The sequence below is a fragment of the Mesoplodon densirostris genome, chromosome 11 (assembly GCF_025265405.1).
Source record: "Mesoplodon densirostris isolate mMesDen1 chromosome 11, mMesDen1 primary haplotype, whole genome shotgun sequence".
Lineage (NCBI taxonomy): Eukaryota > Metazoa > Chordata > Mammalia > Artiodactyla > Ziphiidae > Mesoplodon > Mesoplodon densirostris.
Window position 1 is genome coordinate 87,970,254 of NC_082671.1, and position 21,468 is coordinate 87,991,721.

General features: G+C 42.1%; 2 protein-coding genes across 5 annotated transcripts in view; one reads left to right on the forward strand and one right to left on the reverse strand.

Annotated features, from left to right (window-relative positions):
* Positions 1 to 7,503: 7,503 nt before the first annotated feature.
* Positions 7,504 to 9,528, reverse strand: LOC132498457 (actin nucleation-promoting factor WASL-like). The gene is made up of 2 exons (XM_060112104.1): positions 9,421 to 9,528; positions 7,504 to 9,262 (listed from the first exon to the last, which is right to left on the reverse strand). Exons 1-2 carry the CDS (start codon positions 9,445 to 9,447, stop codon positions 9,029 to 9,031), a joined length of 261 nt encoding a protein of 86 aa, XP_059968087.1. The 5' UTR covers positions 9,448 to 9,528; the 3' UTR covers positions 7,504 to 9,028.
* EEA1 (early endosome antigen 1) overlaps positions 8,633 to 21,468 on the forward strand; it is a 148,428-nt gene continuing 135,592 nt past the window's right edge. For all 4 annotated transcript variants that reach the window (XR_009533772.1, XR_009533773.1, XM_060112102.1 and 1 more), the window contains exon 1: positions 8,633 to 8,909. Coding sequence is in view for 2 of the 4 variants with exons in the window: in XM_060112102.1 (XP_059968085.1) it covers positions 8,886 to 8,909 (24 nt within the window). In the remaining 2 variants the exon portion in view is untranslated. The remainder of the gene's footprint in view (positions 8,910 to 21,468) is intronic.

The following is a 21,468-nucleotide window of genomic DNA, read 5'->3' on the forward strand; positions in this document are numbered from 1 at the left end:
TAAAATGCTGACCATTATTTTTGTATTTCCCTTCAATGGAGTAGATGGAAAGAATCACAGCTTTGTAGGCATGGATAAATTCCAAACTTCTGATCCTCAGCAAACTCACCTATGATATTTAACATGGAGCTATAGACAGCAGATATGACATGTCTAGCACTGGGCAGGCTCTTTGCTCTTCATAGCTTAGATCTAGTATATATGAACATACAGAATCTAGTTTATTATCCAACATTTCTCCAAAGGGAGGATAGCTTGACTCCTATTTAACACAAGGTCTTAACTGCTCTAGCTATATAGTAATGTACTGTAGGTTTATAATACTTTTCACGCAAATAATACATAAAAAACAAACGAGCACAAAAAATAAAGAAAACATTTTTAATCTTACAGTACAGTACCTTGAAACGTACAGTAGTACAGTACAACAGCTGGCGCTTCTTAGCAGTACCAGCTACGTCACCGCTGCTTTTACGCTTGCTTCCAGACATCCTGGGCTTGAAATAAAGATACTGTACTACTGTACTCTATACAGTACTGTACAGTAAAATACACAGAAGCATGTAGAGGATACATGCATGTGACAATGTACTCCAGACACATGAACTAACTTATGTGATTGGACATGTGAACACGTTTGCATCTTTGAAAGTTCGCAACTTGAAGGTTTGTATGTAGGGGACTTACTACATCCACAAGCTCCCTTGCCTTTTCGCTCCTCATTGAGTTGGGCCAGTGGAAAGCACAAGCAGGAAATCCAGAAGTTGGGAAGGGAATGAAGACGGGACATATAGTCCCTTGGTATCCTCTCTTTCACACCTAAGTCTTTTCTAAATACTCCCTACTGAAGGTCACAGCTTCTGTCCTGCATCTCTCTCTCATAGCTCTCTCTGGATTCTGGTTAACTGTTCTCTCTTCTTGCCCCTTCGGGCACTGGTCCAACTAGACATATGGTAACTCCTGCTGCTGCTAACCTAGATGTGCCTCACCATTTCTTACTGGTTTTCTTAACTTTTGACCATACCTATTTCAGTTGTCCCCTCCTCTAAAATATTTTCAATTATACTTTTGCTTTTGGGCCCCAGAGTGATACTTTACTTTTTTTTGGAAACAAATCTCACTCAGAACCCCATTATGTAAAACAGGTAAAAGTGAAGCTACATCAGCTGATGCAAGTGAATAATGTAGGGCCTCAATTGCTTGCTTCTCCCCATCTACTGAGGTGGCCTCTGAGGGACCACTTAGGGCTTGGAGGGACATACTTAGAAAAACACTAGACTGAGCAAATCCAAGGAAATGCTAGCCCTGACCAACGCTCAGATGATATCTCTCTACCCAACTCATTAAATCACTTCACCTGACTTCACAAGCACACTTTAGAAACATGTGAGAACAGAACTTCAGGTGTTAGTTCCATTTCTACAATTTGCCTACACCACCACATGTTGTAGTAGTCCATGTGTTTTTTTCCATTTAGTTAGCTGTTCAGGTAGGGGATCCACAGGTTGATCTCAGTTAGAAGACTGATAGGAAGGATGATTTGGATTTGATTTAACATCAATTTCATTTTGATTTACTACTGAATATTTTTTTCAAATAGGCAAAATAATCTTCACAAGATCAAAAAGATGTGTTAACCTAGCTCCCCAAATGTGTGGTTTTAGAAAACCCAAGCAGAATGAGGAGTCTTTCAGGTCAGAAAGTCCCAACCATGAACTTTCTGTGTATGACTGGAGGAGTCACATTGGCATTCAAGATTTCACCCTCTTATCATAGATGGGAATTTTTTTCCCTTTTCTTTCTTCCTTCCTTTCTTTCTTTCTTTTAAAAACTTTTTTAAATTGAAGTATAGTTGATTTACAATGTTGTGTTAATTTCAGCTGTACAGCAAAGTGACACTGTTATACATATATATATACATTCTTTTTTTTATATTCTTTTCCGTTATGGTTTATCATAGGATACTGAATATAGTTCTCTGTGCTATACAGTAGAACAGTAGGACCTTGTTGTTTATCCATTCCATATATAACAGCTTACATCTGCTAACCCCAATCTCCCACTCCATCCCTCCCACAACCCCCTCCCCCTTGACAACCACAAGTCTGTTCTCTATTTCCATGAGTCTGTTTCTGTTTTGTAGATAGGTTCATTTGTGTCATCTTTTATTTTATTTTATTTTATTTATTTTTTGTGTGTGTGTCATATTTTAGATTCCACATATAAGTGATATCATATGGTATTTGTCTTTCTTTTTTTTTTTTTTTTTTTTTTGCCGTGCCGCACGGCATGTGTAATCTTAGTTCCGCGACCAGGGATCCAACCTGTGCCCCTGCAGTGGAACCACTGGACTGCCAGGGGGTCCTGGTATTTGTCTTTCTCTTTCTGATTTACTTCATTTAGTTTGATAATCTCTAGTTGCAACTATGTTGCTGCAAATGGCATTATTTCATTCTTTTTTATGGCTGAGTAATATTCCATTGTATATATGTACCACATCTTCTTTATCCATTCATCTGTCGATGGACATTTAGGTTGTTTCCATTTCTTGGCTATTGTGAGTAGTGCTGCTATGAACATAGGGGTGCATGTATCTTTCTGGATTGGAGTTTTGTCTGGATAGATGCCCAGGAGTGGGATTGTTGGATCATATGATAATTCTATTTTTAGTTTTCTGAGGAGCCTCCATACTGTTTTTCATAGTGGCTCTACTAACTTACATTAGATAGGAATTTTTGTTGTGCCACCTCTACATGATTCCATGGACTATTTTGTACTCTACCAACTCAACATGTGGTTTGAATGCAATAGGCTTAGCCAGGGCCATATATATATATATGTATATATATATGTGTGTGTGTGTGTATTCATATACATATACATATATATACATGTATCTAATTTTTAATAGCTCTTAAAACATAATTATTATTTTGGATCTTCCTTAAACCTGCTTCCAAAGAAACTCACTGGAGACTTGATACTTTTCTTGGAGTTACTCAAGTCAACTTGGAGAAAATCAGTAGGGACTTCTGTAGAATTCATGTATCTCCCCACTCCTTTGAAGTTCTCGTCTTTGCCTCCCTCCTCATCCTTCCCTCAGGGGCTGAAAGAAGCACAAATTGATACTAGACTTCAATTAGTTGGTTCAATGATGTTAACATAATTTGTTAAAAGTGAACAATTCAGTTGAGAAAAAGAAAAACTAATTGCTGCCAAATAGCTGGTTAGTAGTCCTGTGTGTATTCCTTAGAACCCCTAAACTATCTTTGCTTTACGTATACAGAGCCATCAGCTGCACTTTGCTTGTTGTGTTGTGATTTTTCATAGATTTGCTTCTAACTGGAAATGAATTATTTGGTGGTCACACATGAAATTAAGAAGGAGAAAAATTTCTAATTTACAAAAGGTGGAGAATAAGTTGTTTCTCATAAATATTGGGCAAAATTTGAAGAGTCAAGAAACATACACACATATATATTATATCAGAAGAAAAAAGACTGCTGAGTAGGATCAAAAGATGTTGGATCGCTCTCAAGATTGTTGGATATGGACTATATCTTCACAAGTAGGAAGATCTTAGTTTGAGGAACTCTGTAAGGCAAATGTTATAGGAATGATCATACACCCTTCTGTCTTAGTTCAGGCTGCTCTAACAAAATTCCACAGACTAGGTGGCAGAAATTTATTGCTCACAGTCCTGGAGGCTGGAAGTCCAAGACCAGGGGGCTAGCATGGTTGGGTGAGGGGCCTCGTCTGGGTCACAGACCTCTTGTATCCTCACATAGAGGGACTAGAGAGTTCTTTATGGTTTCTTTTATAAGAACACGAATTCCATTCTTGAGGGCTCCACCCTCATGACCTAATCACCTCCCAAAGGCACCACCTACTAATACTGTCAACTTTGGGGGTTAGGATTTCAACATATGAATTTTAGGTGGGCACAAACATTTAAGCCATAGTAACTTCCTTCCTTTCTTCATTCATTCATCAATAAATATTTATTGCTAACCATGGGTTGAGCATTGTTTTAATTATTGGGGACACACCAGTGAACAAGAGACAAGACCCTTATATTCTTGTTGGGGGGGACGTGAATAGAGAAACAAGAAAAGTCAGAAATGATAGTTTTCTCTGCTATGCAGAGAATTAGAATGGGTAATGTGATAGATTGGAGACCGCTTTAGCACTTTAGATGAGGTGATCCCTGAAGCTATCTCTGAGGAGATGACTTTTAAAGTGCAGTATGAATGCCAAGAAATTAATCACAAGATCTCAGGGAAAGGCATTTCCTAAATAGGAACTGTTTGGTGCAAAGGCAGGAATAAGCTTTGTGCAGCTGAGGAATAAAAGTTCAAGGAGGGACTTCCCTGGTGGCACAGTGGTTGAGAATCCACCTGTCAATGCAGGGGACGTGGGTTCGATCCCTGGTCCAGGGAGATCCCACATGCTGCAGAGCAACTAAGCCTGTGCGCCACAACTACTGAGCCTGCACTCTAGAGCCTGCGAGCCACAACTACTGAGCCCATGTGCCACAACTACTGAAGCCCGCGCGCGTAGAGCCCATGCTCCACAACAAGAGAAGCCACCTCAATGAGAACCTGCGCACCGCAACGAAGACCACAATCAGAGAAAGCCCGTGCACAGCAATGAAGACCCAACGCAGCCAAATACAAAAAAAAAAAAAAAAAAAAATGTTCAAGGAGGCTGGGGCATAGTAAGCTAAGTGTTTATAAGTGGAAGGCAGAGAAGCAGGCAGGGCCAGATCGACAGGTTGTGTGAGCCAGGATAAGGTATTTGGATTTTACTGTGATTGTGATGGGGAGCTACAATCAAGAAAGGCAGTGACATTCTTCAATTTGCATTTTTAAAAGTTGTTTCTGGCTGCTGTGTAGTGAATGGGTTATAGGGAAGCCAAAGTAAAAGCAGAGAGACCAACCAGGAAACTATTCCAATAGTCTGGACAGGAGATGAAGGTGCTGTGGGCTGAGGTGATAATGGAAAGAAGTGGCAGATTTGGGGTATGTTTTGGAGGTAGACATGTCAGGATTTTCTGATGGATTGGATGGAGGGAGGGGATGTGATGAGATAAAGAGAGAAACCAAAGGTAACGTCAAGATTTCTGGTTTGATACAACTTAGTAGCTGAGGGTAGGACATACTGAGACAGGAGAACTGGTGAAGAAGCAATTCTGAAGATAAAAATGAAACAGTTTTGTTTGGGTCATATTAAGTTTGAGATGCTCATTACACATCCAAGAAGAAATATGAAGTAGATGGTTTGTCATACAAGTCTGGAAACCTGGGGAGGTTCAGCACTGGAGATACAGACTTGGGCAGACAAGTGGAATTTACAGCCAGGAGACTGGTTGAGATCACTTCTAGGCCATGTGCCATAGATGAACGGAGGGGCCTAGAACAGAGTGGGGGGCTCTCTAACATTAAGATATGCGGTAGAGAAGTCTTCAAACAAGTTTTAGAAGGAATGGTCATTGAGGAGAAAAACCAGAAAGTATACTGTCAAGGAAGTCAAGAGAATAAAATAATTCAAGGAGAGAGTGGTCTATTGTTCTCAGTGTGAACAAGAGTCAAATAAAGTAAAAAAAAAAAGTCATTACTGGATTAGGCAACATGTACATCGTTAGTAATCTTAATATGAGCAGTCTCATTGGAGTAGATTAGAAGGAGACTTGATTGGAGTGGGTTAGGAAGAAAATGCAAGGGAAGACTGTGCAAGAACTATAGGTGTGAAAGCCACTTTGGGCATCTAGAGAAAGAAGACAGGAGGAAAGTGTAACAGGACTGTTGCTGGACTGTGTTGAGTGCCTGAGATCTGTGGCTGTTCATGTAAAATGAGCCCAGCAGCTCCAGCTGTATACATGTATCTCTAGTGATATTCAGCAGCTCCTGTACAGCACAGAGGAGCTGGGTAGTCAGGTTTGGGTTCTGCTAGACAAAAACAATGGAGGAAGAGAGAGCTGAAGTTAAGCATATTTGCAAAGGGTGGCGGTGCTATAAAGTTGGATCATGGCTTTAAGCTGGGTTTTGACGGAAATGAGGATGCTAGGGAAATGGCTGATAGTAAGAACGTTAAGAAGGGCCAATGGACTGGAGGTCATGATGGAGTCAAAGAATTGATGGAATATTGATGTAAAAGAGTTAAATGGATAGGAACTAGCAGCCAGATGGGTAAATAGGAATGTTTTGTGTGGGAAGCTGCTACATTAGTGAAGGATATTCTTACATGATTATGTCTCACCCACTGCTTATTTTCTTGGAGTTTTCAGTTCCCTAGTATATTATTCCAATGATGGAGTTATCATAAGCTGCAGGGGAGTGCACAGATTTTCGAATAACCCATCTAGCTAAGCAGTAGATGAGAGTCTATTATATTAGTCAAAAGATTCCACTGGAGAATTCCAGTGGAGAAGGCCTTAGCATGTGACATTAATAAGCAGCTTTAAACTAATTTTTGAAAAATAAAAAATAGAAACAAATGTCACTTTAAAGGGAAGAAACTGCTTATGACACCAAATATGTGGAGTTTTTTTCCATACCAAGCAATTCTCCAATTCCCTGCATACCAACAGTGAGTCCTACAATTTAATTCAGTTCTGGCACTAACAACCCAGAGTTAGCACAGACCCCACAGACTAAAGGCTCAGTCCCACCAAGAATGCCCCCTACTTCAGATACCAGTTGAAACTTCCAGGTTGTCACCTGTACTTTGGGCCAACTAGCTATAAATTGGGTGTTCCCACAACACTCTCCCCAGCTTTGATAATTTGCTATACTGGCTCACAGAAATACTTTACTGTTACCGGTTTATTACAAAGGCTACAACTCAGGAACAGCCAAATGGAGGAGATGCATAGGGCATGGTATGGGGGTAGGGGTGCAAAGCTTCTCTATTCTCTCCAGACACTTCCTCCTCCCAGCATCTTGATGTTCCTCAATCTGGAAGCTCTCCAAACCTCGTTATTTAGGGTTTTTATGGAGGTTCCATTAAATAGACATGATTGATTGTATCACTGGCCAATGGGGATCGTCTTGAAGTTCCTCTTGGCTCCAGTAGGTGGGCCAGAAAATTCCAACCTTCTAATCATGACTCAGCCCCCACCCTAAAGCTATCTAGGGACACCCAACCACTCAGTAGATCAAACATTACAACAAAAGATGCTCTTATCACCCTATCACTCAGGGGCAGAGACCAAATCTATTCAATATATTTATTATGTCACAGTTTTATCACTCTGTTTCGGTGAAAATATTTCCCATACTGTCTGAAAATAAAGTACCTGTGTCTGGAAAGGTGGAAAAGTGTGTGCTTTGCCATGTTTGCCTGGAAGTACTTAAGTGCACTATCATCAATAGTGATTAATAATGTATGAGTTGTAGGCACGACTGTTTTGCTGCACTACAGACACGACACACATTAAAAAAGATATGTTTTGGATGGAAACAACATATTACATCATATAATGCTTTATTTACATTTTACAAAACACTTTTACATTAAGTAATTTGAAAATAAGATTTGCTGCATTTTTTTCAGAAGGTCTGTGGGTATTTTCTGATAAGCGCTCCATTCATTGCTTGGTAGACTTCAGATCCCCACCCTCCCCTCCCACCCCCAGCAAGGTTAGTTGCATTATTCTCCTCCTCTCCTTTCCTACTTAAACATTATTAAAGGCTTCTCTTTCCCCCCCTCAGGGTAAAGTTGAACCTCTTAGCTGTTGAATACTGGCAGAATGGTAGGATTCCGCAGCTGTGATTTTTGAGTTTAAATAATAACATCGTGCCTGGAAGTCAGGTCCAAGTCCACTTCCAAGTCCACGTCCTTGTTTTGGCACACTGTTTATCTGTGACCTCATTATTTTTTCTTAATCTATGAAACAGACGCATTAAGGTCGATTCACTTCATACATCTATTGTCAGAAGAGGATTTAAAATTCCCTAGGAGAATGGGCCAAGCGTGGGCTTTAGATGGTGCAACATGTTGGCGACATCAGTCCATTATTGTTGCTATAGTCCAAAGATGACAACCCCAAACTTCTCTTACCAACTCAAATTCCAGTTTCTTCCTACCCTTTCTTCCGATTCTTTACTTTCCCTTTGGCTGATATTAGAAGCAGGAAGGGAGTACGGAAAGGCGCCAGGGGTTGGACCAGGGGATAAAAAAAGCCCATCAGACCGGTTAATCGTGTCTGCGATTCTCTCCTTTGCTTCCAAGCGCTTCCAGCAGAAATGAGGATCCAGTTCAGGAACGGCCAAGGCCGGGGTCACAGTGACAAATTTTACAGAGTAATCTGAGGTGCCGTCGCAGGTACCCGCCCAGAGACCCCTTCTTGCGTCGCGGTCAGGGACCCCCTCCAGGTTCCCCTAGAGAGTACGCTGTCTGCGCGCGGGCGCGTCCTCTGACAGAGCGCAGGCGTGCGCTCGGCGCCCGCGTTGTCCCCCGGCCCGCCGGAAGGAGCGGCGGCGCCAGCGTCCTGCCGCCTGTCCGTCACGCAACCGCCCACGCCGCCGCCGCTTCCGATTGGCCGCAGGCGCGGGCCAGGCCCCATTCCAGCCCCGCCTCCCGCGGATGGACAGGCCAGGAGGGCGGGGCGGTGGCGGGCGGGTCCGCCCAGCTGTCAGTTACGGGGGCGGCCCGGCAGGCGGGCGGGCGGGCGCTCGCTGGCTACTTCTTTGCTCGCTCGCGCGCGCTCCCTCTCGCTGTGGGGAAGTCGGGGCAGCCCGAGCGGCCGCCGCTACAGCCTCAACCCCGACCTCCTCCCAGTCCTTTCCTGGCTCAGTCTCTCCCTCACGCGTACCCCCGAGTACTGAGTGGCCCCGCGGAAGGTTCGGAGAGTCACCGGGGCGGCGCCGGGTGGTGTTTAAACCATGTTAAGGAGGATTTTGCAGAGGGTAAGAGAGTGAAACCGTCTTTCAGGAGCACGTGAGCGGGAGAGCCGAAGTCCGGGGCCGCGGAAGCCGCCGCCTCGCTGAGTAGCCGAGGCGGCGGTGGCGGCGTGGCCGCCCCCTCTTCAGCGCCGGCCCCTTCCTTTAGGCCCCGCAGCCCAGGCGGCGATTAGGCCTCGGTTGTCTGCTATGGGGGCGGGCCTCGGGGGGGCAGGGGGAGGGCGGGGCGGCGGCGGGGCAACAGGCCGGGTCCCCTGCGGCCCCCGGCTCACAGGCCCGGGCCCCGCACCCGCGCGGGCTGTCAGTGCGAGCGGACGGCCGGGCGGGAGGGTGTGGCGCCGGCGCGTTTCTTCCAGATTCTGGAATGGCAGTGAAAATGGAGAGTTAGTGCCCGCGGGTCCGGCCGGCCAGCCGCCCGCCGGCCTGGAGCACGCCGGGTGGGAGACGTCGGGAGGCTAGCTCGGCTCTTCCCCCAGCGCCCCGCCCGGCGTGCCCCGCAACTTTACCCGACACGCACCTGCTTCACGCGGATTCGTAATCTCATCTGGGCAGCACTGCAGGGTAATGTGGTGAAACCAGGCCTGACGTTGGCCCAGTCGCTGTACCGACACTTAACTGGCTAAAGTCAGCTGCGAAGGAAGCTATTACTCACTGTTGGCACCTCCCCTACCCCACACACCCCCCATTTAAAAATGCGTTTTCCCCTCCCAGCCCGGTACCTTTTTTTTTGAGCCGTGCAAGTATAGATCCGTTGTCAGCTTAAACCAACGGTACACTCCTTTACTTTCTGCCAGTGCTCTCTCTATGTCAAATCTGGAAAAGCCTGAAGATACAAAGATTAGAGCATTGGAAAGCTGTAGGTGTTTTGTTTAGGAATCAGTTCCTAAAATAACAAAATCTTTTCTATAGGAGTCACTGTTACTCAAGTTTTTGTTTTGGTTAGGTTTCTTTTTTTTTTTTCTTAATTTCTTTTTGACACCAATGGGGTGCAACAAAATGTAAATGACTGAAAAGTTGGTGCCAAACCCATTAGTTGGTTACTGAGAGAGTAGGATAACTAGTTCCAAGGGCAAAAGGAGTTAGTGAACTTGTAGCGTGCAGTCAAGGGATGTATCAAAGAGAGTTGAGTCATCCACTATGTAGAAAGGGAATAGCTTTGGGAAATGTTCAAGTCATGTGGAACTTGGTCATATATCAGGGGGAGAAATAGTTAACTTCTGTATCTTCCACCCTGTATTGACATTTGATTATTTTTTGCAATGTTTTGTCAGAGTTTTTTGAAATCTTGATAAGCGCTGATTTTGGCAGTAGCGAGGGCATGCCCTTTACTCTGGTCATCAGTTCCTGTGTTCAACATTAAAGACACCTGTGCGTGATTTACTTCCACTACTTAGAGATTTTTTCTCTTGTCAGACCTGACTGATTACCTCATGCTTCAGATTGTGTTTCCGTCACATAACTCCACAGCTGAAAATTAGTTCGCCTGTGGTTTGCTTTATAGTTTATAAATAAAGTGTTTACTGACTTAAGAGTAGCTTCTAGTAGTTGTAGATTAGTTTTCAGAAATATGAACTGCTTTCCAGTACTCTCGGTTTAATGTTGTTAAGCGTTACGATTATATAAAGATCATTTTGAGTGTTGGTGCATACACATCGATGGCTACAGAAGTTTCAGCTGAAACCACAAAATTGGAATTTATTCTGGTTATTGCTGAGATATGATAAGGAATCATCACACATGAATAAGTCAGTTGACAACTGAGTTTTTTAACCATGGCATTATTGGTATTTGTGACTGGATAATTCTTGGTTATTGGGGGCTGTCCTTTGCACTGTAGGATATTGAGCTGCATCCCTGGCTTCTACCCACTAGATGCAGTAGCACCCCCAATCCCCTCCCCCCTGTTGTGACAACCAAAAATATCTGAAGACTTTGCCAAATGTCACCTAGGGGCAAAATTGCCCTGGTTGAGACCACTGTCTTAAATTTATATACTCTTGTAAGAAAGTTTGAATTGTTTCTCATCGTTAACCACTTAACTTTCTTTTTTTCAATGTCCTTATATTAAGTGTCAGTAAATGCAAAGCATCTGCTAGGGGCTGGGAACCAGTTAAATAAGATATGGGCCCGCCTTTTAGGACTCACAGCTGGTTGGGGAAGTGGACATTTAAAAATAATGGCAGTTCTTTGTAATAGAAGAATGAATAGTGCCTGGGGGCCACTTTGTGGGAGGGTTTTGGGGCAATCAGGAAAAGCTTCTGGGAGGAGGACATATTTGCAGCTCAGAAGAGTGGAGGGCAGGTTGGCCTGAGGGAACTGCAAATGCCTAGACAAGAAGTCATAAAATGGGGCAAGTAATATTAAAGGGAATGTGAACATTTAAGTTTAGGGAGTGAAAGGATATGCAGGGATTGGTGGGAGGTGAGGCTGCAGAGGTAGCTCAGACCAGATCAGGAGAGGACCTAGAGTCACCTGGGAGGAGTTTGGCTCATACAGATGGGTCACTGTTAATGCTCAGTATTTAATAGGGGTATTTGGATAAAGCCTTAAAGAAATCTTGTAATTTGTATTACTAGTATGAACTCCACAGGTGCTATTTACTAACAAGTGTGACTTGAATCTTTAAATTATGTAACATGGCAACCATTTTATTTTACCCCACCCTGATAATCTTATTTCTCAGCAGAGGTCATAAGATATAAGATTAAAACTAAGGTTGCTGATTTAGAGATTTGTTTGAAATGGTCTTCATGCTTTGAAATTAAGTCGCATACCTTTAGCATTCTGTTTTCACATGACCTTTTCATTTTAACTGTTGTAATTTTCTTCTGAATAGCGTCCTTTATTTTTTATATATTTTAAAATAAATTTATTTATTTATCTATTTTTGGCTGCGTTGGGTCTTCGTTGCTGCGTGTGGGCTTTCTCTCTAGTCGCTGCGAGCGCAGGCTACTCTTCGTTGTGGTGCGGGGGCTTCTCATTGCGGTGGCTTCTCTTTGTTGCGGACCACGGGCTCTAGGTGCTCGGGCTTCAGTAGTTGCGGCACATGGGCTTAGTTGCTCCGCGGCATGTGGGGTCTTCCTGGACCAGGGCTTGAACCTCTGTCCCCTGCATTGGCAGTCGGATTCTTAACCACTGTGCCACTAGGGAAGTCCCTGAATAATGTCCTTTAAGTAGCATTTTTGAAAGAAGAAACAGACAATGTGCTTATAATCAATTGTAACTCAGCATCTTTGAACATCACTGATAAGGTCCTAGGGTACTTTATAGAAAATTTAGTTTCTGGTTCTTTTTCTTTTTTCCATTAGCTACTAAAAGGTGTTTCTTTGAGGCTTGTAAGAATCTGAAAAAAAAAAATTGGGGTAGCTCCAACATGTATGTATTGATTATTTTGCTTAATAGGCTTTGAAGAGAAATGTGGATTTAAAGTGCTTCATGGCTGGAAAGACATCATCATTTAGTACTTCAGGCAGTTTATAAACGTCTTTGCTATTTCTTTCTTAAGGATCTTATTGTGATTTAACAGTAAGTTAAATCAGAATAAGATCCTTAAGTGTATTAGGTTTCCTTTTATTGGTATATATCAGTAATATTGCTAAAGAAAAAAAATGGGTTTAATTCTAGAATTGTGGAAATAGAAGGCTTCTTTTATGGGTAACGAGTCTCTGATTTTAAAAATGAGGAAGTAGGAAGTGGGAGATTGAGTGATTTATCTAAGGCAACACAGTTAGATGTCAAAGCTGAGACTAGAGCCAAGTTTTCCCAACTCAATCCATTTCCTTTTTTAGCACCTCGTTGCCCTTTCCTCCACCACTCAACTCATATGGTTAGCACTATGCCAGTCATTGTGGAAGATACGGGAAAGATACGAGATCTGACCTCTCCCTCAGGGAACTTACATGATTAAGTGCCACAGTAAATTATATAGACAGTGAAGGCTGTAGTAGTACAGAGGAGGACCAATCAGAATGAGCCTGTTAGAGTGAAGCGTCTCCTTGGAGAAAATGGGAAAGAGATGGGGTTTTGAAAAGGTGATTAGGAGAGGAAGAGAGTTAGTTAACTTTCATTCTAGGAAGGAGTTACAGTATAAACAAAGACTCAGAGGTGGGAATGATTTTATTCATCCTGCCCTCCCTCCTGCCTTTGCTTGCATATTGCCTTTCCATAAACAAATGTTTATAACCCTGGATATGTACTAGATACTGGAGGTACAACAGTGAGTAAAACTGATCCTTACCGTTAAGTAGCTTAAAACCAAGTGACTTAGAGAGAGAGGTCTGCTTAGAGCAGAAAGAAATTGAGAGAGAAACTTACGGATAGTGTGACACCTCATTGTGGAGATTCTTGATCATCTAGCTCTAGTCCAATGCAAATAGGAATCACATATGTAATTTAAAGCTTCTAGTAGCCACATTTTAAAAAAGTGAAAAGAGGTGAACTTACTTTTTAAAATATATTTCCTTTGACCCAAAAAATCTAAAATATTTGAACATATAGTCAATATAAAAGTTATTGAGATATCTTAAATATTATTGATGAGTTTTTTTTTGTAGTAAGTTTTTGAAATCTGGTGTGTATTTTGCACTAACAGCACATCTGACTTTGTTATTTTTTTAAAAAGTATTTATTTATTTATTTATTGGCTGCATCGGGTGTTAGTTGCGGCACATGGGATCTTTCGTTGCTGTGCGTGGGCTCTTTGTTGCAGTGTGCGTGCTTCTCTCTAGTTGTGGCGCGCAGGCTTATTAGTCGTGGTGCACGGGCTTAGTTGCCCCGCGGCATGTGGGATCCCAATTCCCTAACCAGGGATCGAACTGGCGTCCCCTGCATTGCAAGACGGATTCTTAACCCCTGGACCACCAGGGAAGTCCCAGCACATCTGACTTTGGACAGGCCATATTTTAACTGTTCAACAGCCTCATATAGTTGGTGGCTACTGTATTGCAGGTCTAGTTGAATACATATATAATTTAACTTTTTTTGGAACTAATTTCAAGCTTACAAAAAGTTACAAGAATAAAATACAAGAAACAGCTGTATACTCTTTATCTAAATTTACTTATTAACATTTTATCCTATTTGCTTTATCATTTAAACGCTTTGTTCTCCTATCCTTTTTCTTTTCTCTCTCTGTACATGTGTACTTTTTCTTTATTTTTCCTGAATCACTTGAGGATCAGTTATAGTTCTTCACCTGTGAATGCTTCAATGAAGAATAGGGATATTCTTTTACATAACTACAGTATAGTTGTCAACTTCATAAATTTACATTGATTCCATTTACTATTCATAATTCCATTTTTTTTCAGTTGACCTGGTAATGTCCTTTGTAGCATTTCCCCCTCACCCGTATAGGGTCAGTTAGGGTTAGGTATTATATGTAGTTGACACGTTGCTTTAGCTTCTTTTAATATGGAACATTTCCACAGCATTTCTTTGTAATTTATGACATTTTTGAAGAATACAGGTCCCCTCCTGCTTTTTTTTTTCCTTACAATGTTGCTCATGTTGTGTTGTCTGACGTTTCATTGTGAGTAGATTGAGATTGTGCATTCTTGGCTGAAACATGGCCTAGAATTTGTTGTGTCCATCTCTGGTTATTACATCTGGAGGCCCATGTCTTTTTGTCTTTCATAGGTGATGTTAATTTTTTTTTTTTTTTTTTTGCGGTACGCGGGCCTCTCACCGTTGCGGCCTCTCCCGTTGCGGAGCACAGGCTCCAGACGCGCAGGCTCAGCGGCCATGGCTCACGGGCCCAGCCGCTCCGCGGCATGTGGGATCCTCCCAGACTGGGGCGCGAACCCGTTTCCCCTGCATCGGCAGGCGGACTCTCAACCACTGCGCCACCAGGGAAGCCCGGTGATGTTAATTTTGATTACCTTGTCAAAGTTCAAGGTGTAGCCCAACTTTTTGACCTTATCATAATGATTATTTTTTCTTTCTTTGCAATAAATAGGCAGATACTCATAAGACTATGCAAATATCCTGCTCTTTATCAAGAATTTCTCCTATATTTACCATTGTTGATTCTTGCTTGATCTAGTCTTCACCATAATGACTGCAAGATGATGATTTTCCTACTCTAGAACTCCTGCACCTTTACCAATTGGTTCTTGGATTTCCCCTCCCTCCCGTGCCTCACATCTCCCCCCCCCACCCGCTGCCCCCCGCCCTTACCTACCTTCCTTCCTTTCCTGTTGGTATGGACACGTAAGTTCATTTTTATAAAAATGGCCTGTAACTCATCACTGTACTTAATTATTTTGGTGTTCAAATTGTCCCAGATTTGAACAGTGGGAGTCCCTTCAGGTGGCTCCAGTGTCCTTTTGTCATGCCCCTATCATTTTCTTGAACTCTTCCTTACTTTCTGGCGTAATAAGGTATTCCAACCTTATCCTTTACCTACCCTTTCCCAGCACTGAAACTAGCCATTTCTCTGAGGAGCCCTATTCCTTTTAGTGGGGAATGGTATTAGAGACCAAGGTCTGGGGTAGCTTTCCTTCTTATTTATTTCTTTCAATAGACAAATCTGATATTTTGAATTTTATTCTATAGGCATTAGGAAATTAATAGGATTTTATTAAGCAGTGAAATATATTTGGTATGTAGGGGAGGAAAATTCTCCTCTACCCTCTTTGGGTCTCTGGCTGGGCCTAAGAATTAGACTGTCTAGGACAGATTAACAGCAGAAAAGCATACAAATTTTATTAAATTTTTACATGTACGTGGGAGCCTTCACAAGAGAATGAAGACGTGAAGGGACCAGAGCAGGAAGTATTTACAACTTTTAGACAGAGAAACGAGATTTGTGAAGAATTGACAAGACAAAGGGGTTTGAGCTGAGGTAGTAAATGGTGAAGAAGTAACTAGGAAGATAAGGGTTAGTTTAACAAGGTTTGTTTGTACAGGTTTCTCAGCCCTAAATTCTCTGGCTCTAGTGATGAGGACATCTTCTTTACTCCTGGTATAGTGAGAGTCCCTTTCACACGGGAGTTTTATCTCCTGCTTTCAGAAAGAAAAAGAAGGGTCAGAATGTTCTTTTTTTTTTTTTTTTGGGCTGCGTTGGGTCTTCGTTGCTGCCTGCGGGCTTTCTCTAGTTGCTGCCAGTAGGGGCTACTCTTCTTCGTTGCAGTGCGCGGGCTTCTCATTGCTTTGGCTTGTTGTGGAGCAGGGACTCTAGGCCCTCGGGCTTTAGTAGTTCTGGCATGCAGGCTCAGTAGTTGTGGCTCGCAGGCTTAGTTGCTCAGCGGCATGTGGGATCTTCCCAGACCAGGGCTTGAACCCGTGTCCCCTGCATTGGCAGGCAGATTCGTAACCACTGCATCACCAGGGAAGTCCCCAGAATGGTCTCCTTGTACCTGCTGTTTCTTAAATGCCTTTAATTAAAAATAATCAGTATGCCAAAGTGACATATTTTGGTGTGACGTTGTGGTTTCCTTTAGGCACATAGTAGGAGTTAATATTTTTTGAACGAGTAAAGGAATGTTTTAGGAAGATTAATTTGTCAGTGTTGCATGAGATGTATAAAACCATAGGAGAATACAGGCAGAGATCAGATGAGATTGATTTTAATATTTTTGGCACTAAGTAATTATGATTTGCATTATGATGATGGCCACATGAGCAGAAAAGAAGAAGTAATGAATAGGGAAGACCTTTTGGACATATCTACTTCTCAGACATCTATTATGGGTCTACTATATGCTGAAGCTGCATTGATGAGTAAAATAGACACGAACCCCTGTGGAGCTGAGTATCCAGGGGAGGACAGAGGAACTGTTGAAAGGATCACATAAGTATATGGTCACATCCTTGGGTGAATGTTAGGAAGGAAAGCACAGGGAGCCCCAGGAGCGTACAGAGAGAGGACCCTGATCTAAACTAAGATGTTAGGGAAGGCGTCCCGGATTATTTACACATATAAGTTTGATGAAATTATTACTCATTTATTGAAGCGAATTTTAAGAAGTGGAATTTTTTCTTACTGTGTAGGTTTATTTTTAGTGTGTTAAGAATAAAAAAGAGATTAAGATATAAAAGAACCAAGGCTAGAACTGTTTCCTTATACTGGTGTCTTTTGCTTGAGCTAAAGAGATAGTATTGAGTTGGCCAAAAAGTGCCTTCGGTTTTTAAGTAAAAATAAAAGACACGTTTTTCATTTTCACCAAGAACTTTATTGAATAATGTATTCACCCTTCTGTTCCACTACTTTCTGCCATTTTTCAGGCAACTTCATAATTCCATCTTCCCAAAACTTTTTATCTTTTTGAGCAAAGAACTGTTCCAGGTGCCTTTTACAGTCTTCCACAGAATTGAAATTTTTTTCCATTAAGAGAATTTTGTAAAGACCTAAATGGAAATCCAAAGGTGCAATGTCTGGTGAACACGGCAGATGAATCAGAACTTCCCAGACAAGCTGTAACAGTTTTTGCCTGGTCATCAAAGAAACGTGTGGTCTTGCGTTATCCTGATGGAAGATTATGCGTTTTCTGTTGACTAATTCTGGACGCTTTTTGTCTTGGCGAGTGCTGCTTTCAGTTGGTCTAATTAGGAGCAGTACATGTTGGAATTAATTGTTTGGTTTTCTGGAAGGAGCTCATAATAGAGGACTCCCTTCCAATCCCACCATATACACAATATCATCTTCTTTGGATGAAGACTGGCCTTTGGTGTGGTTGGTGGTGTTTCATTTCTCTTCCCCACGATCTCTTCCGTTGCACATTATTGTACGGTATCCACTTTTCATTGCCCATCACAATTTGTTTTAGAAAATGGAACGTTTTCATTACGTTTTAAGTAGAGAATGGCTTGTGGAAATACGGTCAAGAAGGTTTTTTCCCCTTAATTTATGTGAACCCAAACATCAAAGCGATTAACATAACCAAGCTGGTGCAAATGATTTTCAACGCTTGGTTTGGATATTTTGAGTATGTCTTTTGAGTATGTCGGCTATCTCCCGCATGGTATAACGTTGATTGTTCTCAGTTAATTTCTCTGTTTGATCGCTATCAAATCGCTTCAGCTGGTGTACCTGACCCTGAGCATCGTCCAGTTAGAAATCTCCAGCACAAAACTTTGCAAACCACTTTTTTTTTTTTTTTTTTTTTTTTGCGATACGCGGGCCTCTCACTGTTGTGGCCTCTCCCGTTGCGGAGCACAGGCTCCGGACGCGCAGGCTCAGCGGCCTGGCTCACGGGCCGCCATGGCTCACAGGCCCAGCCGCTCTGCGGCATGTGGGATCTTCGCGAACCGGGGCACGATCCCGTGTCCCCTGCATTGGCAGGCGGACTCTCAACCACTGCGCCACCAGGGAAGCCCTGCAAACCACTTCTGACATGTTCAGTCAGTCACAGTACCTTCTCCATACACTGCACAAGTCTTTCTTTTTGCATTTCGGTTGCGTTTTTACCTTTCTTGAAATAATAAAGCATAATATGCCGAAATGTTGCCTTTTTTTCTTCCATCTTCAACATGAAAGTGGCTACACAAAAATTCACTGATTTTGATTTTTTTTTTAATGCACGCTGATATGACGGCCGGCACATACAGTCTAACAAAATGGTTTTGAATGAAGTTAAAGATGACTAAGTGCCACTAGAGCCATCTTAGGGAAAAAGCCGAATGAACCTTTTGGCCACCCCAATATAATTATTGGTAGAAATCCTGAACTCTGAAAAAAACAACAAACAAAAAAGAACCTGAACTCTGGAGCCAGACTGCCTGGGGTGGCATCTGTACCCTATTTACTAGCTGGGTAGCTTTGGGCAAGTAAGTTGACTTCTCTGTTGCTCATTGAAATAGTCATAATAATAGTACCCTTCTCATAGAGTTGTTGTGAGGATTAAATGAATTAATACATGTGAAGGATTTACAACTGTATCTGGCACACAGTAAACTCTATAAATGTTATTTGCTGCTAGTGTTGGTTTTTTGTTATTACATACTCCCTTGTTATCTTTTTTTTTTAACTTCGTGTGTGTGTGTGTGTGTGTGTGTGTGTGTGTGTGTAGAAAGTCATTTGTCATACTGTTGAACATTTATTCTGTGCTCATTACTGTGCTGGGCTGGCAGAGATTTAATGGGGGAGACAGATACTTAAATAATTACAAAGCAGTGTGATGTGTCAATAGATACACAGAGGAAGAATGTGAGCGCAAAAGAAAAAGTAACTAATTCTGTGGTGAAAGGAGGAGGGAGGGAGACGGAATGGAGATTGTTAAAGGCCTTACAGAAGCTGGAGAGACTCAGGCAAGGAGGAACAAGGGAGAGAAGGCATTATTACAGACAGTGACCAGGCAAATGCAAAAACCTGAAGCAGCCTAGCACAGCATAGGGGAATTGTGAATATTTTCGCATGTGGATGGGGATAGTTATGAGACTGGAAAGGATTTTGGACTTTATACAGTAGATAATATGGAGCCACGGAAAGTTTTTAAATAATCAAATTTGTAATAAGGAAAACCCTCCAAAAATATTTTCCCCTTATAATCCTTATAAAAAGTATATCAGGTGAATCAGTCTTCTGTCTAAAATCTGTTGGTGACAACTCAGCGCCCGTAGGAGATGTCCACACTCTTTACCTTGGCATGCAAGGCCGATGCTGCTCTGGTTCCTTGGGAAAAAAGATTCCATTTCAGGCTCATCTCCACCTACTGCTGTACATTCACTGACCTTGCCATCCTCACTAACTGTGTTTCCCACAACTTCCCCTGATCTGTCATCCCTTCACATCTCCATAGAAGCTCTTTATTCTGCTGTGAGTGCCCTGCCATTACTTGTCCACACTGCTCAGTTTAGGGGATACTAGGAGTTAGTTGCTTGCTCTTTTTTTTCTCCCAAAGCACCCCATACTAATTAAGACAATGGGCTTTTGGAATTAGACCATCATTTAAGCCCTGGCCTCCTCTATTCATGAGCGTGAGATCTTGTGCAAAATTTCAAGCTCTTTGAGACCCAGCTGTTTTATCTGTAAATTGAGCATAATATGTACTTTACAGTATTATAGAAGGATTAAATGAAATAATGTTCATGAAGACTCACCACAGTATCAGTATTCAATAAACGCTTAGTGTATAGTAGCTCAGTATACTAAAACACTTAGTATATAGATCTCTGCAAAACTTATTCCATTGTTTTTGTTGATACTTGACTTCTCCACTGCTAGACTGAGCTCCCTTAGGGTGGGGATTTTTCTTTCTTAGTGTGTAGGACCTGCATTAATGTTTGATACTTGGTGTATTTTCAGTAATACATGTTGACTTGGTAGCTGTGTAGAGAGGATGGCTCCATTAAGGGAGAGACCAGCTAGAAAGTAATAACGTTTTAGTTCCTTAAATTGTTGCACATTAGAATGATTTAGAATCCTTAAAAAAAAAAAAAAAAAAGAAAGAAAAAAAAAAGATTCCCAAGTCCCTCCATTGAATCAGAATTTCTGCATCTCTCGTTGTTAATCCAGGGGATGATGAAAGTTTGCATCAGACAATGGCTTTGGGGATAGAGAAAGAACAGATTTTCAAGAAAGTTAGGAGAATTAATAGGACTTACTGACTTGTGAGTAGTCTGGGCGGAAGGAACTAAGGTGAAGAATAGAGGAGGAGGAAGAACAGGTTTGGGGAGGAACACAAGTGTGAACTAGAGGTATGGACATCCCAACAGAGATGTTCACTAGGCAGGTGGATATATGTAGGTCCAGCACTCAGGAGACAAGTGGAGGCAAGTATTAGACATGTGTGAATGTTGAAGAGACGTCAATTCAAATAAGGACTGAGAAGTATCCACTGAATGGAACAGTTAGGTCATACCTAGTTCAGTTTCAGGAGACTCATGGGGAGAAATGATTGGCTGGGAAGTAAGGGCGTAGAAACAGGGAGTGCAGACTGTTCTTCCAAGATATATGGAGGAGAGGAAACAGTAATTAAATATTAAATGCATGAATGTAATCTGTCATCCTTGGACAATATTCTAATGAGTGCTTTTTATTTTCAAGGATTATAAACTTCCTCAAATCAGTCTAAATTGAAAGGAGGATTTATTGTAAGGTTTCAAAGTGATCTAAGAATAAGAATTGCTGTAAAGTTGGGTCTCTAGACAGTAGGACCTAGAAAGGTGTCAGGGCAGAGGCAGTACTCCCCTCTGTCTCTCTCACACAATCTCCTGGACCACTGGCATTTTGCCTCTGCATCTCTGTGTGCATCCTCCTTGCTACTCCTTGCTTAGTATGCTCAAGACCTCAGATGGCCATCTGACCACATGATTCTACTTGCTTTTCACCTTACCTTTGCATAGCCAACTGGCCAAATGTCTCAATTTCCAAACCCCAAGAGAAGAATCAAAAATGTCCTCCTCATCTTTTCTTGTTGGGTCATGCATAGGTCTCTGGCTGGTCAGTAATGGGGTTGCTTCCTCTGGGTCAGGTGTCTGTTGCTGGTTTAGTCAGCTGAGGTTGGGAGTGGAGTGAGGTCATTTGATTCTTAGGATTCCTCCTTTTAGGAATTGTGATACCATGAAACACATCTTTTACAGATCATTCTAGAAATAAGCTTTACTGTGGCTCTGAAATAGTGAT

Excerpts from the sequence above, each read along its gene's own strand:
- LOC132498457 (XM_060112104.1), bottom strand. The coding sequence starts at position 9,447 with ATGAGATTACGAATCCGCGTGAAGCAG. Across the intron at positions 9,263-9,420 it reads TACGAATCCGCGTGAAGCAG|AATCTGGAAGAAACGCGCCG; the intron begins GTGCGTGTCGGG and ends CTGCCATTCCAG.